Genomic DNA, 21572 nt, shown 5'->3' with positions numbered 1-21572 from the left:
GCAAATTCCAAACTTTCAACTCCTACTAAATATCACTGCATCAAAATGTAATTGCTTCAATGTTAATCCATGCAAAATGGGGACAAATAACAGGTACATCACAGGGCTATACGGTTTATGTGAGATACTGAACTAAGTGAGAATAAAGCCCTTCTGAGCTGCACGCTCAGGGCGAAGGGCTAGGTTTCCTCCCCGACAGATGTGATGCAGCTTGCTGCCAGGCCAACTCCGTGGAATGTGTAAGTCTCAAAGACAAGCTCCTCGAGGTCGGAAGATCGTCTTTTCAAAAGCTTCTTGTTAGGAGCATGGCATCTAACATCACAGGCCCTCGACAGAGAGTGGCTGCCCGCGTGCTTCCACGTGGCCGGCAGCTCCGCGTAAGCAGCACAGCGGTGACGAGGGCCCTGGGCCTCTGTCTGTCAGCGCAGGTTCCCATCCACTCTCCCACACTGGCTTCCCATCCTTTGCCTAAGGTTTATTCCCACTAAGTTGAAACTTTGCCAAGTAACATCCCTCTTATTACCGAATCACAATTTATAACTCCTCTGTCTAATCCTTAATAGATACATGGCCCCTGAAGGCAGAAAGGTGAAAAACAGAGTAAGTGGTATCTTTTCACTTAACACAGGTAAGTAAACAGTCAACAGTTGTTTGGAGACATGACCATATGGGCCAAATCCTTATGTCCAAAAAACTGACTCAAAAGCATCACAAGCATCACTACAGTGAGGCTGACGGCATGAGAATGACGTGGGAAACACCTGCAGACATCCAGGCCACACACCTGGAAGACACACCTACTGTCCCCTCTCCATCTAAGTCAGTGAGCACCGGTCACAGGATAGTCAGTGACCCAAATTTCTTTGAAAAGGTTGCATATCTTGAGACAGTGAAATCTCTGTTTTGGGATTCATTAAGTCGGGCTTTTGTTTTCTTTTTCACTACAAAAGTTTCCATCACTTTTAAGGTTTAAAAGAATAAATATACACTACTCTAATCCTCATTTTCAATCAAAAGATAAAAGTGACTCAAATCATGCTACGGATCTTTTAGGTGACTGAAAATAATTATGTAAACATCAAATGACAAATTCCTGGCCACATGTAAGTGTGCAAACTGAACTATTTTAAGCAGACCCCTGACAAAAGTGGAAAGCAGGACATAAGGTGACCATTTAGCCATCTGTTAAATAAATAATCCCTAAACTTGTGATACATCATTACTGAAGATATCTTGTAATGGTAAGTATATTTTAAGGGGAGATTCCTGACCACTGTGAATTTCAAACACTTTAGCTAGTTTGAGAAAATAATTTTTGAGCAGTGGGCCCTTCTACGTACTTCATTTAAGATCAGCTCTGATTTTAAAGCATAGTCAAATACAGTTTTCACTTACCCTACTGTCTCTATATATATCGAATACAACTGTAAAAAAGAAAAAAACTTCACGTTAATAACTACAATTATCATGAACTAAGCCTCCTTTTGAAAGTTAAAATGCATTTTATTATTAGTTACTCAAACAGCAGAATATAATTGATCTTGAGGACTGCGTGCTTCTAAATCTCAAAACTTCAAACACAAAAAAGCATCCTGCAATGTTTTAGTTTATGTAATTTTGTTTTCTTATTCTCTACCCTCAGACATAATTTACCCTTATATTTAAAAACTCAAACCAAACACTGACATCATCTCAACCAGTTCACCATTATAAACAGGTTCAATGTACTAGTGAAAGAAGCACCAATCACTTACTTGTTTGATGGGGAATGAAAGTAGGAAAGCATAAAATCTAGCTATGCTTATGGCATGATTAATCTTTTTTTTTTTAAATCAAATCTGCCATAGAACTAGGCTTGGCAAGCAGAAAAAAGGTAAATCATAGCAGATAATTTTAAGATGCATGAAAACTCTTGTATACAATTTCAATTCTTAAAAACAACTCACAAATATTTACTCTGTAACTGGTGCTATCTGATCACTCAAAAAATCTAGACGATAGATCAGTCACGTAGCTAATTTAATACTGCTAATAGAAGCATTTTATCCTTTGTAGATAGACCCTTTGAAATGTATAATAAACTATTTAAAATGGCAGGAGAGAGAACTGTCTCAATATTAAAAAGGGACTCTGATTAAATAAGATAAAATTCACAAGCAAACCATTAACCATACCAAATAGTAATACAGTAAAATGCTTAAAATACAGTGTTTTGAATCCTGCTTTGAAATATGCACTACTGTAAAATAAGATTCATTCACATTATGGATTTCATTTCATTTCACTGAGTGAATAAAAAATACTCACAGTCTTCATCTAAGAATTTATACTGTATGTGTTTCTTGAAGAAGTCTTGTATGCATCTGCAAATCTCTTCCTTTTGTTTAGAAATATGATCATAGTATTGTGTGTAATCTCTTTGAGAAATACCTGACAAGAAAATATTTTATAATATGTTATTACACAATATTCTTTTCAAAAACACAAATATGTGATTTAAACCACCTCTTGAAAGAAACATTAAAGCAGATCAGAAGACCAACATTGATTGCACTGTACATTATTCAGCATCTTATAGATATAAAACTTATAAGTTATAAAGGTTTGTATGGGTAGGTGAATCCTAAAGTTCCATACAGCCATGCATTGTTACTTAGAAATGGTAGTTATTTTTATTTAGTACAATGGACAGAATTCGAATTCATAAAAATGATTATGCAAAAAATGAAAGAAGCCATTTTAAACCTGCACACATAAATTGCTTCTCATTGATTTTTCCAACGAACTCTTCACAAATTGGTATTCTTTTGTGCTTTCTTTGGGAAAATATAAAATACTCCTCGCCATATGTCTTCCATATTCATATTGTGTTTCGTGGAGGCAGTCTATTTTTCTTGTTCATACACGCTGCCTTGCCTTCACAAGCCTGATGCTTCAAGCCATGGAAAAGTAAACATTCCTTTCTTCAGAGTGACTTACTGATATTATTCTAAATACACTAAAGGGACTATTGTAAGAACTCCCTCAACTTGCTCTAGGCCTAGGAAAAAGTTCTCTGCTCTGAAAGGAGGGCTTCCATCCAATTTCTTAATCACATGCCAATATGATGCTCGTCTTTAGCGGGACTTAACAGTGCAGCTTTTCCAGGAATATCTGACAATATGATAAATTCAAACACCCCAAGTCTCTTTTAGGTAAGCTAACAAATGTCAACATCAAATCACACTTTTCTTGATTGAAGACAAATTTTACTTCATGGAAACCATGCACAAAAAATGCAGATTATCTTCAGTAATTTAGTAGGAAAACAAAAAAATCTAGCCATGCTTAATCTGCCATTGAACTAGGCTTGGCAAGCAGAAAAAAGGTAAATCATAGCAGGTATCATTTTAAGATGCACTAAAACTCTCTCTCGTATACAATAAATTTCAATTCTTAAAAACATCTCACAAATGTTTACTTTGTAACTGGTATTTTGTAATTTGAATGCACCATAGCAAACAAAAAACCTGAGAGGAAAGAAAATGGTTGACTTTTAAAGGAATACACTTATTTATTTGTCCACGTATTTCCTCCTGCTAGAATAATAAACAGTGCTCTCAAAATCAAGGTTTAAAAACTTGGCTTTTTATGATGCTTAAAAGAAGCAGTATGTAGACAGTAATACTTGGAAAAGTCCCAAAGAGAAAGCAGGTAATATCAGACACATCCTAAATTGGAAAGGATAAAGACCATCCCTTTCATCTCCAGAATCCACACCAACATTATGAACTGACAATACTACGAGATGTGATCAAAAAATACAGTGAATGTTTAAATTTAAAAAAAATTTATTACAGTAAAAGACACACTGCCATTCATCCCCCTCAAAATACTCCCCCTCGCTTCAAACACACTTATCCCATCGTTCTTGCCACTTTCTGAAGCAGTTCTGGAAATCCTTTTTCATGAGTATCTTTAGTTAGGCTGTTGTGGCTGCCTCAATGCCCTGAATCATTTTGACTTTGGGGAAGAGCCAGAGGTCACACGGTGCCAGATCCTGTGAATAATGTGGATGAGGACACACTGTTCTTATTTGACAGAAACTGCTGTACCAGAAGTGATGTGTGACAGAGCCTTTCTGTTGTGATCACAAAATATGGTGAATGCTGCTGCCGAGTGCCATCCAATGGAAAGGCAGGGATCTTCAATATGGGAAACGGCGCATTGAACCTTAGTAACAGTGTGTGACAAGCTTCAACTTGTTCAGTGCAATCAGTTGGGTGTGACTTACGGTTGAGAGAAAGTGTGTTTTAAAGTGTGTCATAAATTTCCTCCATTGCTTCTGATATATGGCAATTTCTGTCACATAAAAACATTGTGGTGTGTCCTCATCCATCTTATTCACCGGATCTGGCACCATGCGACTTCTGGCTCTTCCCCAAAGTCAAAACAATTCAGGACATCGAGGCAGCCACAACAGCGCAACTAACGGCACTCATGAAAGAGGACTTCCAGAACTGCTTCAGAAAGTGTCAAGAATGATTGGATAACAATGTTCGAAGCAAGGGGGAGTATTTTGAGGGGGGGACTAATGGCAATGTGTCTTTTATTGTAATATTTTTTTATTTATTTAAACATTCACCATATTGTTTGATCACACCTCGCATGTCCTATGGAAATTGAACATGGCCTCAGAATTCTTGTCAATACAGCATTCCAGAGAGTCAGTACCAATTGGTCAGAGGAACCATGTGAGAGAAATACTGATTGTTACCCCTGTCCTCATTACTAGAAATTTCCTTCCATCAAAAGCTTGACTTCTATGTAGATGCCTGATCACTGCACTGCACACCTGAAGCTGAACAATAATGAATGCCAACTATAATATTATATATATATATATATATATATATATATATATATATATATAGGTATGTATACATTTACAAGAGGCAGAGTACAGCATTGGGAGTGGAGATAGTGGAAATGGGATGGCTCGGTGCGATGTCAGAGAGATAGTGGATGGGGGGAGGGGGTCCACAGTATTGAGGGATATAAATGATACACGTCTAAGGGAAAAAAAAAGAAAAAACAAAACAAACAAACAAACAAAAAACACCTCATAGACAAGACAGACAATAGTTTAGTGGTTTCCAGAGGGTAAGGGGGGTGGGGGGTGGGAGATGAGGGTAAGGAGGATCAAATATATCGTGATGGAAGGAGAACTGACTCTGGGTGGTGAACACACAATGTAATTTATAGATGATGTAATACAGAATTGTACACCTGAAACCTATGTAATTTTACTAACAATTGTCACCCCAATAAATAAAAAAAAAAAAAGCTTGTCTTCTTTCAACAATACTTTCAAGGGTTAATAAAAACTCACCAATAAGCTTGTTTTCCTTGACAAAACATCGGAACTCAGCCCCAGGAATTAATTCACACCATTTTCTAAGAACAAGCTATAGAAAAAGGAAACAATGTAACACAACTATGTAACAAGGGAATGTTTACTACTCTAATAGATAACTTTGTCAACTATGTCTTCACAATTGTCATTATCAAATGGTTTTTAAAAAAGACATCACAAAACATTCTTGACGAGATGTAGAGAAAAGTTGGAATCTATTAGTCTAATAAGCACGGAAAATTGGGTTGACACTTTTTATGACAAAATGCGTAAATTTTGAGAGTTCCAACATAATGTAGAATCCCAAGGATGATGAAGTCAAATCTTATCACTGCTGTTCCATTAGTTGCCCTGTAATTCATGTTCTTCACCTCTTTAAGAGTATCAAAAAAATACAATAATTTCAAATTATCTACTGTAAGCAACACTCTGTAATACGTACTCTGATAAAATTATTATGGCTTATCACAAAGAATCGCATAGCCTTTCCATGATGTTCCCATTATTTTAAAATAAACCAATTCTATCAATGGCCCAAGTCGTAAATGGGTCTCATTACTGTAATTATGCATATACTATTCATACACTATTTCATTGCTGTGATTTTCATAAGTAGTACAGTTGACAATGTATGCTTCTGTTTTTTAAAATGTTCTTTGGAGAAAACCAGTCCTATTTTTTGAACTACCAACTGTAATAAACGGCTACTACTCCAGCCTCCCTTATCCTGGCATACCGTTCTTTGTCCTTTAAGACCTGTGAGATGGCACTTGAACTACTCTCTTGGTGCCATTCCGAATCTCCCAGTGAGTTAAGTATCCTCCCGTCCTACTTCCTGTGTTTCTTGTAGTTTCCTGTGCATGACATTCTACAGTAAGCACATATATACCATATTGCACTACAATAATTTCATGTAAGTCTTGCTTCCCTACTAAACTGTAACTTCCCTAAGGGCAAGGAACTGGGTCCTACTCATCTGTGTTCCAGCAAAGTATGCGATAGCAGGTGCTTAAGAAACATTTGTCAAGTGAAACAGCAAATAGATAAAATAAGCAGCCACTAAAAATCATGATATAAAACAATATTTAATGAACTGAGAAAGTGTTTACACTATGCTATAAGTGGGGAAAAAAACAGTATGCAAAGTACTTTAAGAAGAGTACACACACACACACACACACACACAAACACACATCTCAAGAAAAGAAAGTTAAAGACCCAAATGCTAACACTGGGGATATGTCTGGGGGGTGGTAGGTTCCTCATATTTTCTTGTAGTTTTACATTTTTATTAATAAGTTGCTTTACTTTAAAAAAAACTGAATTGTTAAAATATGCCTTAGAAATTTAAAATGCACTGATTTCAATTTTCATCACTGTGTCTTCTTGGTCAAGCTTTGTATGTGTCAAATCTTTTAAAAGACCTAATTATTAAATGAAGAAACCCAAACTAAAATATTACACTGTTCTTACCTATTCAAAGCTGATGGTGGCATATATATTTTTATGGCTATGATAATTTTTATTTAAGCAAAAAAGACATAAGCAATTGTTGCATACTAATATTAAATTTTTAGAAAATTTACATAATCTTTATTAAAATAACGTTTTAGACAGGTATTACATATGTTGTAGTTGACTACAAAAATACAGAACGTTAAGAGGTGAATCTTCCCTCCATCCAATCCCTTTGTCCTTCTCCTCAGTGGCCACCAGTGCTGTCAATTTCTCACATACCTTTCCAGAAGCATTCCATGAACATATGAACATATAATGAATACATATATCTTTTTAAATGCACACGGACGAGAGTACACGATACATAGGATTCTGCTTGTAACTTTTTTCATTTTAATTACTCTACAAACATCACTTTCGTAGGCTTGTAAAACTGGGTTTTAAGCCCTATACACTAACATGATGATGGCATATTCTGAAAAAAGCAGTATAAGAGCAAGCTGCTGATGAAATAAATCCTGGGGATATATAATGACACCTCAACAAAGATTATGCCATAGGACAAGGCTAGAGGAACAATCTTTTTCATTTTTGTGTTTCCAGCACAAAGTAATAAGATATAGCAGGTGTTTAATAAATGTTTGTTCAGTGAAACAACAAATATGATTATATACATATAAATAATGTTATAAAAATTTTTAATCACTTGGGAAAATGCTCATACTATGCTATTAAATTAAAAAAAAGAAACCCTCACAAATGGTATGCAAAGATCTCAATTACAAGTGCTAAAAGATCTAGTAATTGGTGGCCTGGTGAATAGTAAGTTAACTGTCCCACACACGGTATAATTGCAGAAGATATGCCAATAGATACACTCAACACACTAAAAATTACTTCACACAGTGAGTCAGAGCACAAATTTTGAAAGCATGTGTATATACAAAGGTGACTTAAGCAAATATACAAAGAAATATTTTTTAAAAGATCACTGCACTAATTCTAAATGGTATTAATTTAAAAGATCACTGTACTAATTCTAAAAATATTTTTAAAAGATCACTGTACTAATTCTAAATCCAAGAATGCAAATGTTTTGCAATTATGGAGCAAGGATGGCCATCTTCTCTTCAACAAATTACGAGCTGTCAAAGTTTTCAAAAGCACCGCATTCTGACAAAGCGAGGGCAGGAAGAACCAGGAGTAATGATACGCCTATTGGGGATGCAGTTGAAACCTGGAATCAACAATCAACATTTAAATAAACCTGGAAAAGTATGTTCCAGATTCATTCCTAACAGCTGATGAGCAGTTCAAGTTGCATCCAACAACACTGCCCATCTCAGGGGTGGTGTGTGTGTGTGTGTGTGTGTGTGTGTGTGTGTGTGTATGTGCGTGCATGCGTGTGTGGTATGTACACCTTCAAACTAGGAAAATATGAAATAAAAATTTGGGTTTGCTATGTTTATTTCTAGTAAAGTCTTTCACTATCCTTTTATTCTGACTTCTATATGCAATTTGTAAAATGAGCGAACAACATTAAAGTAATAAAAAGGTCCACTGGGCCTACAAGGTAAAATGGTGATGACTATTTTTCCTAGTATGCCAGGTTAAAAAGCTTATTAACCAGGTAAAGCTGTCTGGTGAGCATAAAGGTGTTTGTTTTATTACAAAATACGTGTATTCTGTAGTATAGTCAGCCCTCCATATCTGTGGTTCCGCATCCACAGACTCAACTAACTGTAGATCAAAAATGTTTGAAAAAAAGATGTTACATTGTTCCTGACGTGTAGTGTGTAGTTAGGCCTAGGATGTTTTGGGTCTGCACTGAACAAGTACAGACTTTTCTTTCTTGGCATTATTCCCTAAACAGTACAGTGTAAATACTTACACAAAGCAATGACATTGTATTAGGTATTATAAGTAATCTAGAGAGTGAAGTATACGAAGGACGGGCATTACTTAACATGCAAACAGTATGCCATCTCATAAGGGACTTGAACATCTACAGAATCTGGTATCCTTGGCAGGTGCTGGAACTAATCCCTCATGGACACCTAGGACAACTGTAGGTATATAGTGTGTCTATAATGTACATATATTTTTTCTATATATATTCTATATTGAGAGAATACGTATTTTTATACGTATATTTCATAAATTTAAAAATTCAGTGACCCTAGGTTTCCAGAGAAATTAATCCAAAAAATTCCACTCGTTTCACTTAATAAATAGCAGTTCTCAACACATCTTCATCTAGGATTATCAACTTCATCGCGATTAAAATAAAAAACTTTCTTACCTCATATTCCATACAAGGATCTGGGGAGTCATCAGTACAATGGACGAACCTTTGAGGGGACAAAAAAAGGCAAGTGAATCTTTTTTTAATGGTGTCAGTTTATGCACACACATTATTTATATTAAACATGGGATTAAGCACCCAAAAACAGGACACTAATTGGAATTCAGAGAGCACATAGTAAGCACTATTCGATGCCGGGCATTATCCTAAGCACCCTGAAATGTCACGTCATTAATCCTTAAAACCACCCTATGAGCTACTATAAATCTCTACTGTTCTACCAAACAAGCAGCTAAGACCCAGAAAAGACAAACTGAGTGACCACGCCAGGACTGTAACTCCCGCTGTGTAACTGCAGATTCCAGATGCAGGCAGGACGTCTCTGCTGGTTTTCAGTTCTCATGGTGGTGTTCTTTATGGCTGAACCGGAAGTCTCTGGAGACATTAACTCTGCCATCTAACGCCACACAGAGTTCATCTAATTCTTCTCCCACATGCCATTTAAAAAGGTATCCTAGAATTTTTCGTTCCTCCATTAAGCATACTGCTTCCCCTCCTCTAAGAACCCTCGGTTTCATGAACAATTTTTCACACTGTTTTTTAAAGGTCTACCTAAGCAAGGCCTGGCTGGGCTCTGGGAATGCTAAAGTGATTAAGAGTCTTTGCCCTTGAGGTCAGTCTCGTGAAGAAAGCCTAACAAGTAGATGAAGAATTTCAAAACACTGAAAATAAAAATGAAAATACTGTGCTAACACAAAGCAAGAGCTGATTAGCTCTGTTAGGGGGAGGGGAGTCAAGAAGCCTTCACTCAACAGGAAGAGCAGGATGAGGGAAGTGCGTGCTGAGGCAGGGAAGGCGGTGACACATGTCACGCAGTATTGCAGAATTACCAGAGAGCAGGACCAATAGAGTGTAGAATGCAAGGGGAAAATTACCAAAAGGTGAAGTCAGGAAGAAACTTTGGACAAGGAGTCTCCAGATCACGAAGGGTCTTGTTTGATTACCGAGGGAAGTCATACTTTATTTAGTCAAACAAGGGTCTTGTTTGATTACCGAGGGAAGTCATACTTCATTATGCAGACAATGGGGAGCTAGAAGAAGTTTCACAGCAAGAAGGAGATCGTTCCATTCAGGCTTTCGGACTATCGATCCCGATGGCTATGGTACTGGACAGCTCAGGGAAGGTAGCCAACTGGAGGCAGAGACTAGCAGGGAGGCTGCTTGAAACAGTCCTGGGGATACAGCAGGGTCTGACAGGCGATGGGAGAGGAGAGGGAGAGGAGAAGCACTACGTGGAGATATTCTGGGGCCAGAGTCACATTTCTTGGTGACTGACTGAAATTGAGGGACAGGGGCGAGTCCAGGACGAGCCGAAGGGTCTGGCTTTGTTTGATGCCTCACTGGGTGGCAATGGGAAAGCTACTCACTAAGGCAGAGGAAAAGCAGGTGACACAGGGTGAGGAAAAGAAGGGAGACAATTATGTTTGCATATATAGAGTTGGTGACATCCTAGAACCACACAGAGATGTCTAATAAGCAACCGGAAACTCAAAACACAGGGAGGAGCTCAAGAGAATTATCTGGAAGTAATCATCATATGGGGGTATAAGAGCTCAAGTCAAAAAAGCAGACGTGATCACTTCAGATAAATAACAGAATCCTGGAGAATCCTGACAATGAAAGAGTGAGCAAAACTTGCAGTCGAAGAGATATTTTTTATAACACACAAGCAAAACAAAAAATATCTTTAAAGATGTCTTAAGCAATATACAAGTAAAATTGAGTTTGAAAAGCTTTTAAATTTCCCTGAATATTTAATTAGGTTGAGATTCTCGTGATCCTTTATGTTTTATACTACAAACAACAGCAATTCTAATTTATTTGGCTGGCTGAAAATCCTCAGGCATAAGATCTTTCATTCTGACGAGTAAAGGGGCACTGACTAGTATAATCTGAATTACAAAGAAGGTACACAGAGGTTGCTTTGCTAACGTGGCTTCTCTGTTAGTGCACAGGCACCAGATGAAGCATCTTACCATCTTACGTTTGCAACAATCTGAGAGAATGCGATTATTGTCCACATTTATCACATGAGGCTACGAGGTGAGAAATCAAGTAAGTGGTGGCGAGCACGTTGAGCCACATGCTGCACATTTCCCTCCGGGATGAAGGTTCTAGAAATGCTGTTAAAGCTCTCAGATATCAATTTAAAAAACAAACAAACAAAAACCCACATACAGTGTCAGGACTTTAGGCTCAAGCACTACCACCGCTAAAAAAGAAAAAAAGAAGAAAAAAAAAAACTACCATTAAGCAAATCCTTCCACAATATAACATGAATCTTCCAAAAGAACAATTTGTAAAACTTCTGTTTTTATACATTCAAGCACACACTGATGCTATTTTAAGATCTCATTTTCTTCACAAAGCAAAAATCCCTTCCTTCAAATCAAACCAATTTAAAGGTATGTTACCCTGAGGAGTTATAATCTAAAATCAGAAAACTAGCTTTTAATTTACTTAAAAATGTTTTAAATAAAAATTCATCTCATAGATTGTTTTATGTTAATCAAAATTAAGGTCGTGAACTGTCAAGTTAGTAAAAATTAACAATTATTTTTATCCTTAAAAAAAACCCACCCTTTTCCCTCAGGATCAGCAGACTGATAAGCATGAAGCACATTTCTGAAGTTCTCTGCTATCCATTTTCTAACATTTAAGAAAATTATGCTTGGCATAGCCTGGACAGAGACAAACGAAACATCCTAGATTTCTACTTCTACATAAGGCATAGAGGAAAATGTTCCAACAAACATAAAAAAAAAAAACAACGGGCAGAGGTTTTAAAATATCAGGATCCTGGGCTCTGTACTAGCATCACATGATCTTGGAAAAGTCAATTAACTTCTCTGGCTGGATGTTAGTCGCCTTAGCAGTAAACTGGGCGATGGAATTAGGTGATTTCTGAAGTTCTCTGTGCAAATTTGTAGACAACTTGCCAGGTCTCCTTTTCTTCCCTTTCGGTTTTCAGTTAACCAATGAACCTACACATTGAACCTCAGGATGTCAGAGTTTCTAGAACACAAGTTTGAAAACAAATGTACAGTAGAATGGACCTAAGCTGTTCTCTCAAAATACATTCCAAGAGATTTGACCCAGTCCCTCGGGTCCAAAATGGAGACCAGACACACACATCGCAGAAAAGGTGATTCTGAGCAGTATCTCCAGTCCTAAAACTAAGAGGTTCTTGGGAAAATGGATATGAGATGCGTCTTGGCCCATTCTAGGCCCCTTTAGTGGACCTGCACCATTCTTGGGGAAATGAAGAAGCAAGGAAAAGGGAGAAGCGTCTAGTCTGAGCAGTCTTCAAACCATAGCGTCTGCTGAAAACTGTCAGTCAGGCTCGCCTAAAATCCACTAAAGTCACCACAGTATTCAGCAACTTTGCAGCTGCTACAAAGTGGCCACTTTGCACAAAACCCCCTGTGGTTAAAACAAATTGAATTCGAAGTCCTTGATCATTTCAAAAGATTCCCTCACCTTTTATTTCTATTTTTACAGCCTGAATATTTTAATTAATAAAATGCTAATTATTTTACAAATTCTATTATAAAAATTCATTTTATCCTTAAACCATTTTTCCTCAACGTCTTTTTAAATTCTACATGAAAACATGAAAAACGTGTTAAAAAACCATACCGTATTATGAGATAAAAGATGTGATAAAGAATTTTTCATAAGAGTCAAAATTGTTCACAATACAGTACACTTTTAAATAATAAAAAGGTCACAAAACTATACACAGTACAGTTTCAATTTTAAAACATACATAGGAAAATATAACACAATAAGTATCAAAATGTTAACAATGGTTCTTCAGCAGTGACTGTTAATTTCTTCTGTTGCTTAACTGTAGTATTGCCAACACTGTATTTATCAAATCGAACATATACTACTTTTATTTTGAGGAATTTAAAATACATTACCTTTAAACTTGAGGAATTTAAAAATACATAAAAGTACAAAGTACATATGTGTTGCTTTTATAATAAGCCAATCAAGTTTACTTTAAAAGTTAGCATTTTAGCTTCTAACTAACAAATAGTTCACTATCATGCTAAAATTGAACCAATTGTCTATCTTTTCTTAATTTAAATGTATCTGAAAGACACAAGGGAGATGGAAGGTGAGAAATGACAAAGGAATTCAAATAAACAAAATAACAAAGCATTATCTTAATGGTTAATGTTATAACTACTGCCGTTTTCCTTTTTGAAATGTGGTTTTAACCGTATTTTTTGTAAACAGAGGATAGTGCTTATTAATATAGCATTCTAAATAAAGCAAGCTGGATTAAGGTTCTGTATCTACCTGTTTTAAAAGCATTAGAGGAAAACCAAAAGGAATGATTCTAAAACACAGGTCTTCATTATATATATATATTTTTTAATCCTCCTGTATTCCTACAAATATTGATTTCAATTGTGGGTTAATCCTCTTATTGCTACTTTAACATAGATATACCTTTTAATATATATTTGCGTTCCACTATCTCATAACATTATTTTTAAAGTGTTGATTAGTTTAACATTTAATGTTTTAAAAACCTGACTAGTTTCGGAAGGTAGCAGTGAGAACATATGTGACATGCGAGATTACTGTACAAGGCTTTTTCTTACTAAAAGGATTCACCAGGTGGCCGGCCAAGTATCATCCCTCAAAGGAGAGAAGTGCAGAGCCCTTCAGTTATGACTGAATGTAAAGGTCAGTAATAATACTACCAGAAGCTCAGCCAAAATACTGCAAAGAATGTTGTGTGTGGATATGTAGGCTCCATTTACATTCTGGAGGAGGTAGGTTTTAAAAGCAAAAATGAGTGATATAATTAGAATATAAACAACACTTGAATTTTTACAATCCTTATATAAACAAATGGTCTTAAAACTCCACGTTGAGGGGCCAGCCCGGTGGCTCAGGCGGTTAGAGCTCTATGCTCCTAACTCTGAAGGCTGCCAGTTCGATTCCCACATGGGCCAGTGGGCTCTCAACCACAAGGTTGCCAGTTCAAGTCCTCCAGTCCCGCAAGGGATGGTGGGCAGCGCCCCCTGCAACTAAGATTGAACACGGCACCTTGAGGTGAGCTGAGCTGAGCTCCCGGATGGCTCAGTTGGTTGGAACGCATCCTCTCAACCACAAGGTTGCCGGTTCGACTCCCGCAAGGGATGGTGGGCTGCACTCCTTGCAACTAGCAACGGCAACGGGACCTGGAGCTGAGCTGCGCCCTCCGCAACTAAGACTGAAAGGACAACTTGAAGCTGAATGGCACCTTCCACAACTAAGATTGAAAGGACAACTTGACTTGGGAAAAAAAAAAGTCCTAGAAGTACACACTGTTCCCCAATAAAGTCCTGTTCCCCTCCCCCAATAAAAAAAAATCTTTAAAAAAACCCAAAAACTCCAGGTTGGGGGAGAGGGTAGAAAAGCAAGGAAGGGAGGGAGGGAGGAATACAGGGAGGGAGATTGGAAGGGAGGGAAGAAATCTTTAAACCATGGCTATTTACTCCATTGAGAATATTCACAGAAATAATACTAGCAGAAAATGTGAATATCCTAATAGAAACAAGGAAGTGTCTTCAGTTGCATGGAATTTTAAAATACTTATATTAGTCCCTTCAGTGACTGAACCAAGAACACAGATGATGCAAAAATGTGCCTTTCCAATCATCATTTTCTCTCCTTTCCTTTTTGAACTTCTATTATATATATGTTAAACATTCTCATTTATCCAGTATGTCTCTTGATTCCAGAGTTGCCAATTCATTATCCTTCTGTGCTACATTTTGGATAATTTCCCTGTATCTTATATTCGGAAAACGAATTATCTTCTTCAACTATGTCTTATTTGCACAGGTAACCAAATTTTTAATTTTAATAACCACATTTTTTCTAGAAGTTCTACTTCTAGAACTTTTGTTTCCTTTTCCCTAGTAACTTCTGAGAGTTCTAATTTTTTTATGAGTTTGATCAATTAAGACATTATGTTATTTTTTAGACTTCGGTTATTTCAAATTCAAACAGCTGTATATTCTTCTATTATTTCTTCTATGGGGTCCATGGAGGCCTGGGGTACGAGTGTCTTCTCAGAGCACTTTAAGTCGGCATGTCCCAGGTACGTCAATGGTAAAACCAGTCAGGACTGATTTTTATGGTACTTTCTTAGTTTGGGAGTTCTCTAACCAGAACTGGTTTAAATTTTGTACTCCAAGTTGACTGTTCAACCTAAGCCTGAGTTTTCAACTTAAAAAAAAAAAAAAAACCGAATCAAAACAAAACAGAAAAACTCCAAAGCCCAAGCAGTTTCAGTGCTGTTTCCTTGTCTCTGTCTCTGTGGATGAATTTTTTCCTTGTTCATCCTTTCCTGAAGGTGTACAGGGGTCTCTTTTTGAATTCCTCGCTTCATTTTGGCTTAATGCACAGGCGCCTGTCCCTCTAAAGCAGGGATGTCCAAACTTTTTTCAACGTTTTTCACCAAGGGCCGTATGCGGTAAAATACACCAACAGCCGGGCCACTCACTCGAGGTGAAGTACGTATTGCCTCACCTGGTTTATTTAAGTAAACTAACTATACTTTTGGAATTTGCTGCGGGCCAATTAAAAATGGACTGTGGGCCGCAGTTGGCCCGCGGGCCACAGTTTGGACACCCCTGCTCTAAAGGTACTAAAACCTATGCTCCTTATCAGTTTAGACACCACCCCAAAAAACTTATTAACCTAACCCTCTGGTTCTCAACCAAGAAACAGAAAGCCGTTTCTTGTACCTGGGATTGCCTTTTATTTCTTGTGAATTAAGCCGTACATTTCAATTTTTATATTCTATTTTATATTTTACCCAGCATTTCAAGATGTTTGTAACAGAAGATTTTTCAAGTTATCTTAGTCTGCCATTTAGTTAAAACCAGAAATTAATGGTCAGTTTCTTATGTAATTACAAAGAACATTTGAATTTCTTTTTTTTTTCTTTAAAGTTTATTGGGGCAACAATTGTTAGTAAACTTACATACATTTTAGGTGTACAATTCTGTAATACATTATCTGTATCTCACAATGTGTGTTCACCACCCAGAGTCAGTTCTCTTTCCATCACCATATAATAGACCCCGTTTACCCTCTTCTAGAGCCCCGCTCCCCCCCCCTTACCCTCTGGTAACCCTTAAACTCTTGTTTATATCTATGAGTTTTTGTTCTTTCAGTTGTTTGTCTTGTTCTTTTGTTGTTTTCGGTTTATATACCACATATCAGTGAAATCATATGGTTCTATTTTGAATTTCATGTGAAGATTCTTGCCAACCTGAACAGCAACAATTACCACTTAATAGCCATCTTCATGTGCACTTGGAAGCATATTTTAAAAAATAAATCCACTTCTAAAATGTTTTCCTGGTTTAGTAAGCATTTTATACTAACTTTGGAAGACTTCTTTGAAATTTTGAACAAGGTAGCAACAGGTCATATTAACTCAAAGTTAATGATTTACAATCTAGGTCGAAAGGAGGTTCCTAAGTTGCATTATAAACTCATAATTCTAGCAGAATAATTACAGTCCTCTAGCCAGCCATTAAAACTCCAAAATATACACAAATCTTATTAAATAATGAATGCTACATAAACCACAATGTAAAGATACAATAAAAGATTTTTCTACTATTGGGGAAAAAAACAGGTCTACTCTGATGAAAGCTACTATAAAATTGTGCTGTATATTTTTAATCTATTTTGAAATTATTATAGCCAGGAATTTTGGAAAGCAATGTTCTAGATCCAAAGTTTAAAAAAAAAAGAGCAAACGAATGAACGAACAATAGAAAAAAGGAAAGGAAAGGAAAGGAAAGGAGAGGAAAGGAAAAAATCTTAGCCAAAATCTCCATGAGCTGTGCTTAGGTAGCAGTGATGACTGAAAGGAGTGTCACCATTTTTTGTCTTTCTTTCTCCCCAAGTTACTTCCCAAATCATTACTTCAACTTAAACACGGTTGTGTTTTCTGCCAGCCAAATGGGTCTTACTAAAATTAGGCGTATTCATTATGCCCTAAACATGTCTTGAGATTGACATCCTTTTTTCCTGTGAACTTCCTGTGATCAACCCCCAGTTTTATCATGCCGTTCCAAATATTTCACCCACTGAAAGAGAACAAATGTTAATACATTTAATGACAATGATGCACGTGTATGGAATTAGGGGAGCATGGACAATCAGAAAAACATGGATGACGCGTATAGAAGATAAGATAAGGTAGAATGTGTCCTGTGCTGTTAGAAGGAAAGAAGAATGAGAAAGGATCCATGGAAATGCACTGTGATGAGCTGTGCTACAATTAAGAAACATACTGTGCAAGGAAAAGCTGGATGGAGGTTGAAACAGGAGAAGACTCTAGAGACGGACACTTCAGTTGAAGATGAGTCCTGTCTGCGGTGGGTAAGATGTGGGATCCGAGCACTGGTAGCATGGGTTTACAGTATCACCTACTCAGATTCTGGGAGTTCTGTCTCTGCTTTGGGCCAGTCAGTGTGGCAGGAGTGGGAGGACAAGAATCACAGTATTAGTATATTTTGAGAATAACATCTAGATGAATTTACTCTTGACAACCTAGGAATTACCTAAATCCATTAACTAAGATAACAATTTTGTCATTTGTATGAGTAATGAGAAAACCTCACCATTAAAGGTTATAGAGTGGCAGAAAACAAAATCATGAACACTTCAAAGTGGCATACCACCCTAGATATTTACTAGGGCACAGTACTCACTGATAAGCTTTTCTAAAATGTTGGAAGGTTACAACATTATACCTCGTAAATCACTCCTGAATGTAAGAAAAAAATTTAAATCATGGACAGAAAATAAAGAAAAAATACAGAGCCAGGGGGAAATGTAGCATCAGAGTTCTGGTGTTGTAACTTTTATTGCACATCAGGAACCGAAATAAGAGTTCTGGTACACAGATTCCATTTCTTTAGATTTCACCAGTGGCAGAGAAGAAAAGGAAAAAGTAAAATGATAATGAGTTAAGAGTGATTAGAGAGACAACCAAGATGGCGCAGTAAACGCTGTGTCTACCTTCTCTCACAACCACATCAAAATTACAACTACTCTACAAACAACCACTATTGAGAATCGCCTAAAATCCAGCTGAACTGAAGACTTTCAACTAAGGACGTGCAGAAGAAGCCACCTCCAGCCTGGTAGGAAGGAGACTGGTAGATGCAGAACGGGCTGGTGACACGCCCGTGTGCGATCGTTAAAGATCAGGAGGGACATTTCACCTGTGGGGTAACCCTCTACCCCTAAAGGAGGGAGAGATTCCTGCCCTACCTCAGCCCAGGGTTCCAGTGCCGGGGAGAGAAGCCCCGTAAGTTCTGGTTGTGAAAAACCAGTGCAGACTGTGCCTGAGTGAGACAGTGCGGTTACACTCACAGGCGTCCCTCTGAAAGGGACCGCGCACGGACTTTTCCACCAATGGAATCACTCACTCTGAGCTCCAGCGCTGGGGCAGCAGCTGGAAAGGCAGCAGGGACAAATGGTGGGCAGTTGGGTTGTCTGCCTTAGGACAGGGGCTGGAGAGGTGGCTTTCTCCTGGATGGGGGAGCTGGGGGAGACCACTGTTTCTTTGTTGAGCCCTCTCCCTTCCTGGCACGAAGACAGATGGCCGCCATTTCTGAATCTTCACAGTTTGTTCACCATGGTCCTGGCGATTCCAGAGCCAGCCCCGCCCAACTTTCGGGCACACCCAGGCTGTTTTCAGTGGCTTTTTCGTGCAGACCACCTGCCTTGGCTCAAGCTGCAGACTTTCCTAGGGTCTCTGCAAAACCCAGAAAAGCAGCATCTGGCTTGAGCATGTCCTGTACCTCTCAGTGAGCAGCCCTAAGCCAGCACTAGTGGCAGCCGGCCTTGGTTCGCGGCTTGGTCTCTCAAGGCGCTTCTAAGCACAGCATGGGCAGCAGACATCTATGGATTTCTTTCTGGCACCCACTGGGGGTCCCGGGTAGGGTACGGGCTGTGGCTGAACTTGACCTACAGCGGATCCCCTCCTAGGTGGTCCTAGGGCTGGCACCCCCAAGCGGCCAGCTTCAAAATGAGCTGCAGCATCACCCAGCTGCTTCCAAGGACAACACACCCAAAGTGCAGATTGGGCAGCCACCAGAGTCCTGCTGAGGCAGATCCTGCTCCGTAGGATCAGCCCCTGCACAACTCTTCCACTGCAGTCTAAGGCCAGTCCTCACAACCAGTGAGCCCAAGGGTCAGTACCTCCCACTGATGTACAATTATCAACCAAGGCTCAACTACAAGAGGAGGGCACACACAGCCCACTAAGGGACACCCCTGGAGCACGTGGCTCAGGTGACCAGAAAGACTGTGCCACTGAACCCCACAGCACACCGACTACATAAGGCTTCTCTACTAAGACCAGAAGACATAGCAGCCCTACCTAATGCATAGAAACAATACATAGAAAGAAACACAGGGAAGCAGCCAAAATAGGGAGACAAAGAAACATGTTCCAAATAAAAGAACAGAACAAAGCTCCAGAAAAAGCAAAACGGAGATAAGCACTCTATCAGACGCAGCGTGCCCAACTGGTTATAAAGATGCTCAGTGATCTCATAAAAATGGAGATGGAAACCATGAAAAAAACCACTCAGGAAAAAAGGATACAATAATGGAAACAAACAAAATATTACAGGGAATCAACAGTAGATTAGACGAAGCAGAGATCCAACCAGTGATGTAGAAGGTAGCAGAAAACACCCAACCACAACAGCAAAAAGAAAAAAGAATCCAAAAAATTGAGGAGAGTTTAGGGAGCCTCTGGGACAAATCAAGCGTACCAACATTCACATTATCGGGGAACCAGAAGGAGAAGAGAGAGAGCAAGGAATTGAAAATCTACTTGAAGAAATCACAGAAAACTCGTCTAACCTGGTGAAGGAAATAGACATACAAGCCCGGGAAGTGCAGCGAGTCCCAAACAAGATAAACCCAAAGAGGCCCACACCAAGACATATCATAATAAAAATGTCAAAGGTTAAAGACAAAAAGAGAATCTTAAAAGCAGCAAGAGAAAAGCAGTTCGTTACCTACAAGGGAACCCCCATAAAACTATCATCTGATTTCTCAACAGAAACTTTGTAGGCAAGAAGGGAGTGGCAGAAAATATTTCAAGTGATGAAAAGCAAAGACATACAACCAAGATTACCCAGCAAGGCTGTCATTTAGAAATGAAGGACAGATAAGGAGCTTCCCAGACAAGAAATAGCTGAAGTAGTTCATCACCATCAAACAATTATTACAAAGAATCTTAGAGGGACCTTTTTAAGGTGGGAGGGGGGTTAAGGATGGGTGAAAGGCGAAGAGATTAAAAAGTACAGATTGGTTGTTACACAGTAGTCACAGGGATGTAGGGTATAGCATAAGGAATATAGTCAGTAATATTGTAATAACTAGGTATAGTGCCAGATAGGTACTAGATCTATCAGGGTGATAGATGGGAATGAGGTCGGGAGCAGGGTGAAAAAGCTAAAAGTATTAAGAAATACAAATTGGTAATTAATACAGTATAGGGAATATAATCAACAATGTTGTACAGATCATGTAAGGTGCCAGATAGGCACTGGACTTATCAGGGGGATCACTTCACAGACTGTGTCCAGAGCTGTAATAGAATAATATTGAATGTCAAATGTAACTAAATATATAGGTATATATAGTCACGGCATGTGGAGTGCAACATAGGGAAGATAGTCGATGGTATTGTAACACCTATAGAAGATGTCAGAGGGGTAAGGTAGTAGCTTGGCAGGGTGGGTTATCCCTTTATGAGGGGTTTAAATGTCTAACTATTATGTTGCTTTGTACACCTGAAACTAATAAAAACAATAAAAACAAAATAATAAAAAATAAAATTTTAAAAAAGAGTGATTAGGTGTGTTCATTCTAATTTTTATAGACGTTTTCTTCAAAAAGATAAAATCTGTTATCTTAAATTAAAACAACTTAATGCAGAAAAATTGTCTAAATAAATAGTCCTTAAAAATCACAAGGTAAAGGTTCTGTGAGGTCCAACTTACACACAGAATTTTACTCATGAAACTGTATGCTGCTGAATTTTAGGATTAATAACTAGTTTTGTGATAATCTTGAGAAAAAAATGTACAAAAATTATGTTGAACATAACTGAGTTTAAATTACTAAGACAAGTGAAATTTCCTGACTTCTAGTCAAACCTATCTCGTTAGTTACGAGTCCCTCAGAGAAATAATTAACATGTTAATTTTTCACTCACTTAGCCCTTTCTTCTAAGTGCTAAGTGAACACCAGATCTTTCTTTTACCAAAGTGACAATCAGTAAAATAATTAATG

General features: G+C 38.0%; 1 protein-coding gene across 2 annotated transcripts in view; it reads right to left on the bottom strand.

Moving 5' to 3' along the window:
• The window catches only part of CDC123 (cell division cycle 123), a 56215-nt gene that overhangs the window by 12531 nt on the left and 22112 nt on the right, over window positions 1–21572 (bottom strand). For both annotated transcript variants that reach the window (XM_033100577.1, XM_033100576.1), the window contains 4 exons: window positions 9156–9204; window positions 5372–5447; window positions 2308–2430; window positions 1396–1424 (listed from right to left, as the gene is read on the bottom strand). In XM_033100577.1, the coding sequence (XP_032956468.1) occupies window positions 1396–1424; window positions 2308–2430; window positions 5372–5447; window positions 9156–9204 (277 nt within the window). The remainder of the gene's footprint in view (window positions 1–1395; window positions 1425–2307; window positions 2431–5371; window positions 5448–9155; window positions 9205–21572) is intronic.

Source organism: Rhinolophus ferrumequinum (genome assembly GCF_004115265.2).
Source record: "Rhinolophus ferrumequinum isolate MPI-CBG mRhiFer1 chromosome 5 unlocalized genomic scaffold, mRhiFer1_v1.p scaffold_110_arrow_ctg1, whole genome shotgun sequence".
Taxonomy (NCBI): Eukaryota; Metazoa; Chordata; class Mammalia; order Chiroptera; family Rhinolophidae; genus Rhinolophus; species Rhinolophus ferrumequinum.
The sequence above is the reverse complement of the archived record's forward strand: the minus strand, read 5'-3'. Positions and strand labels throughout refer to the sequence as shown.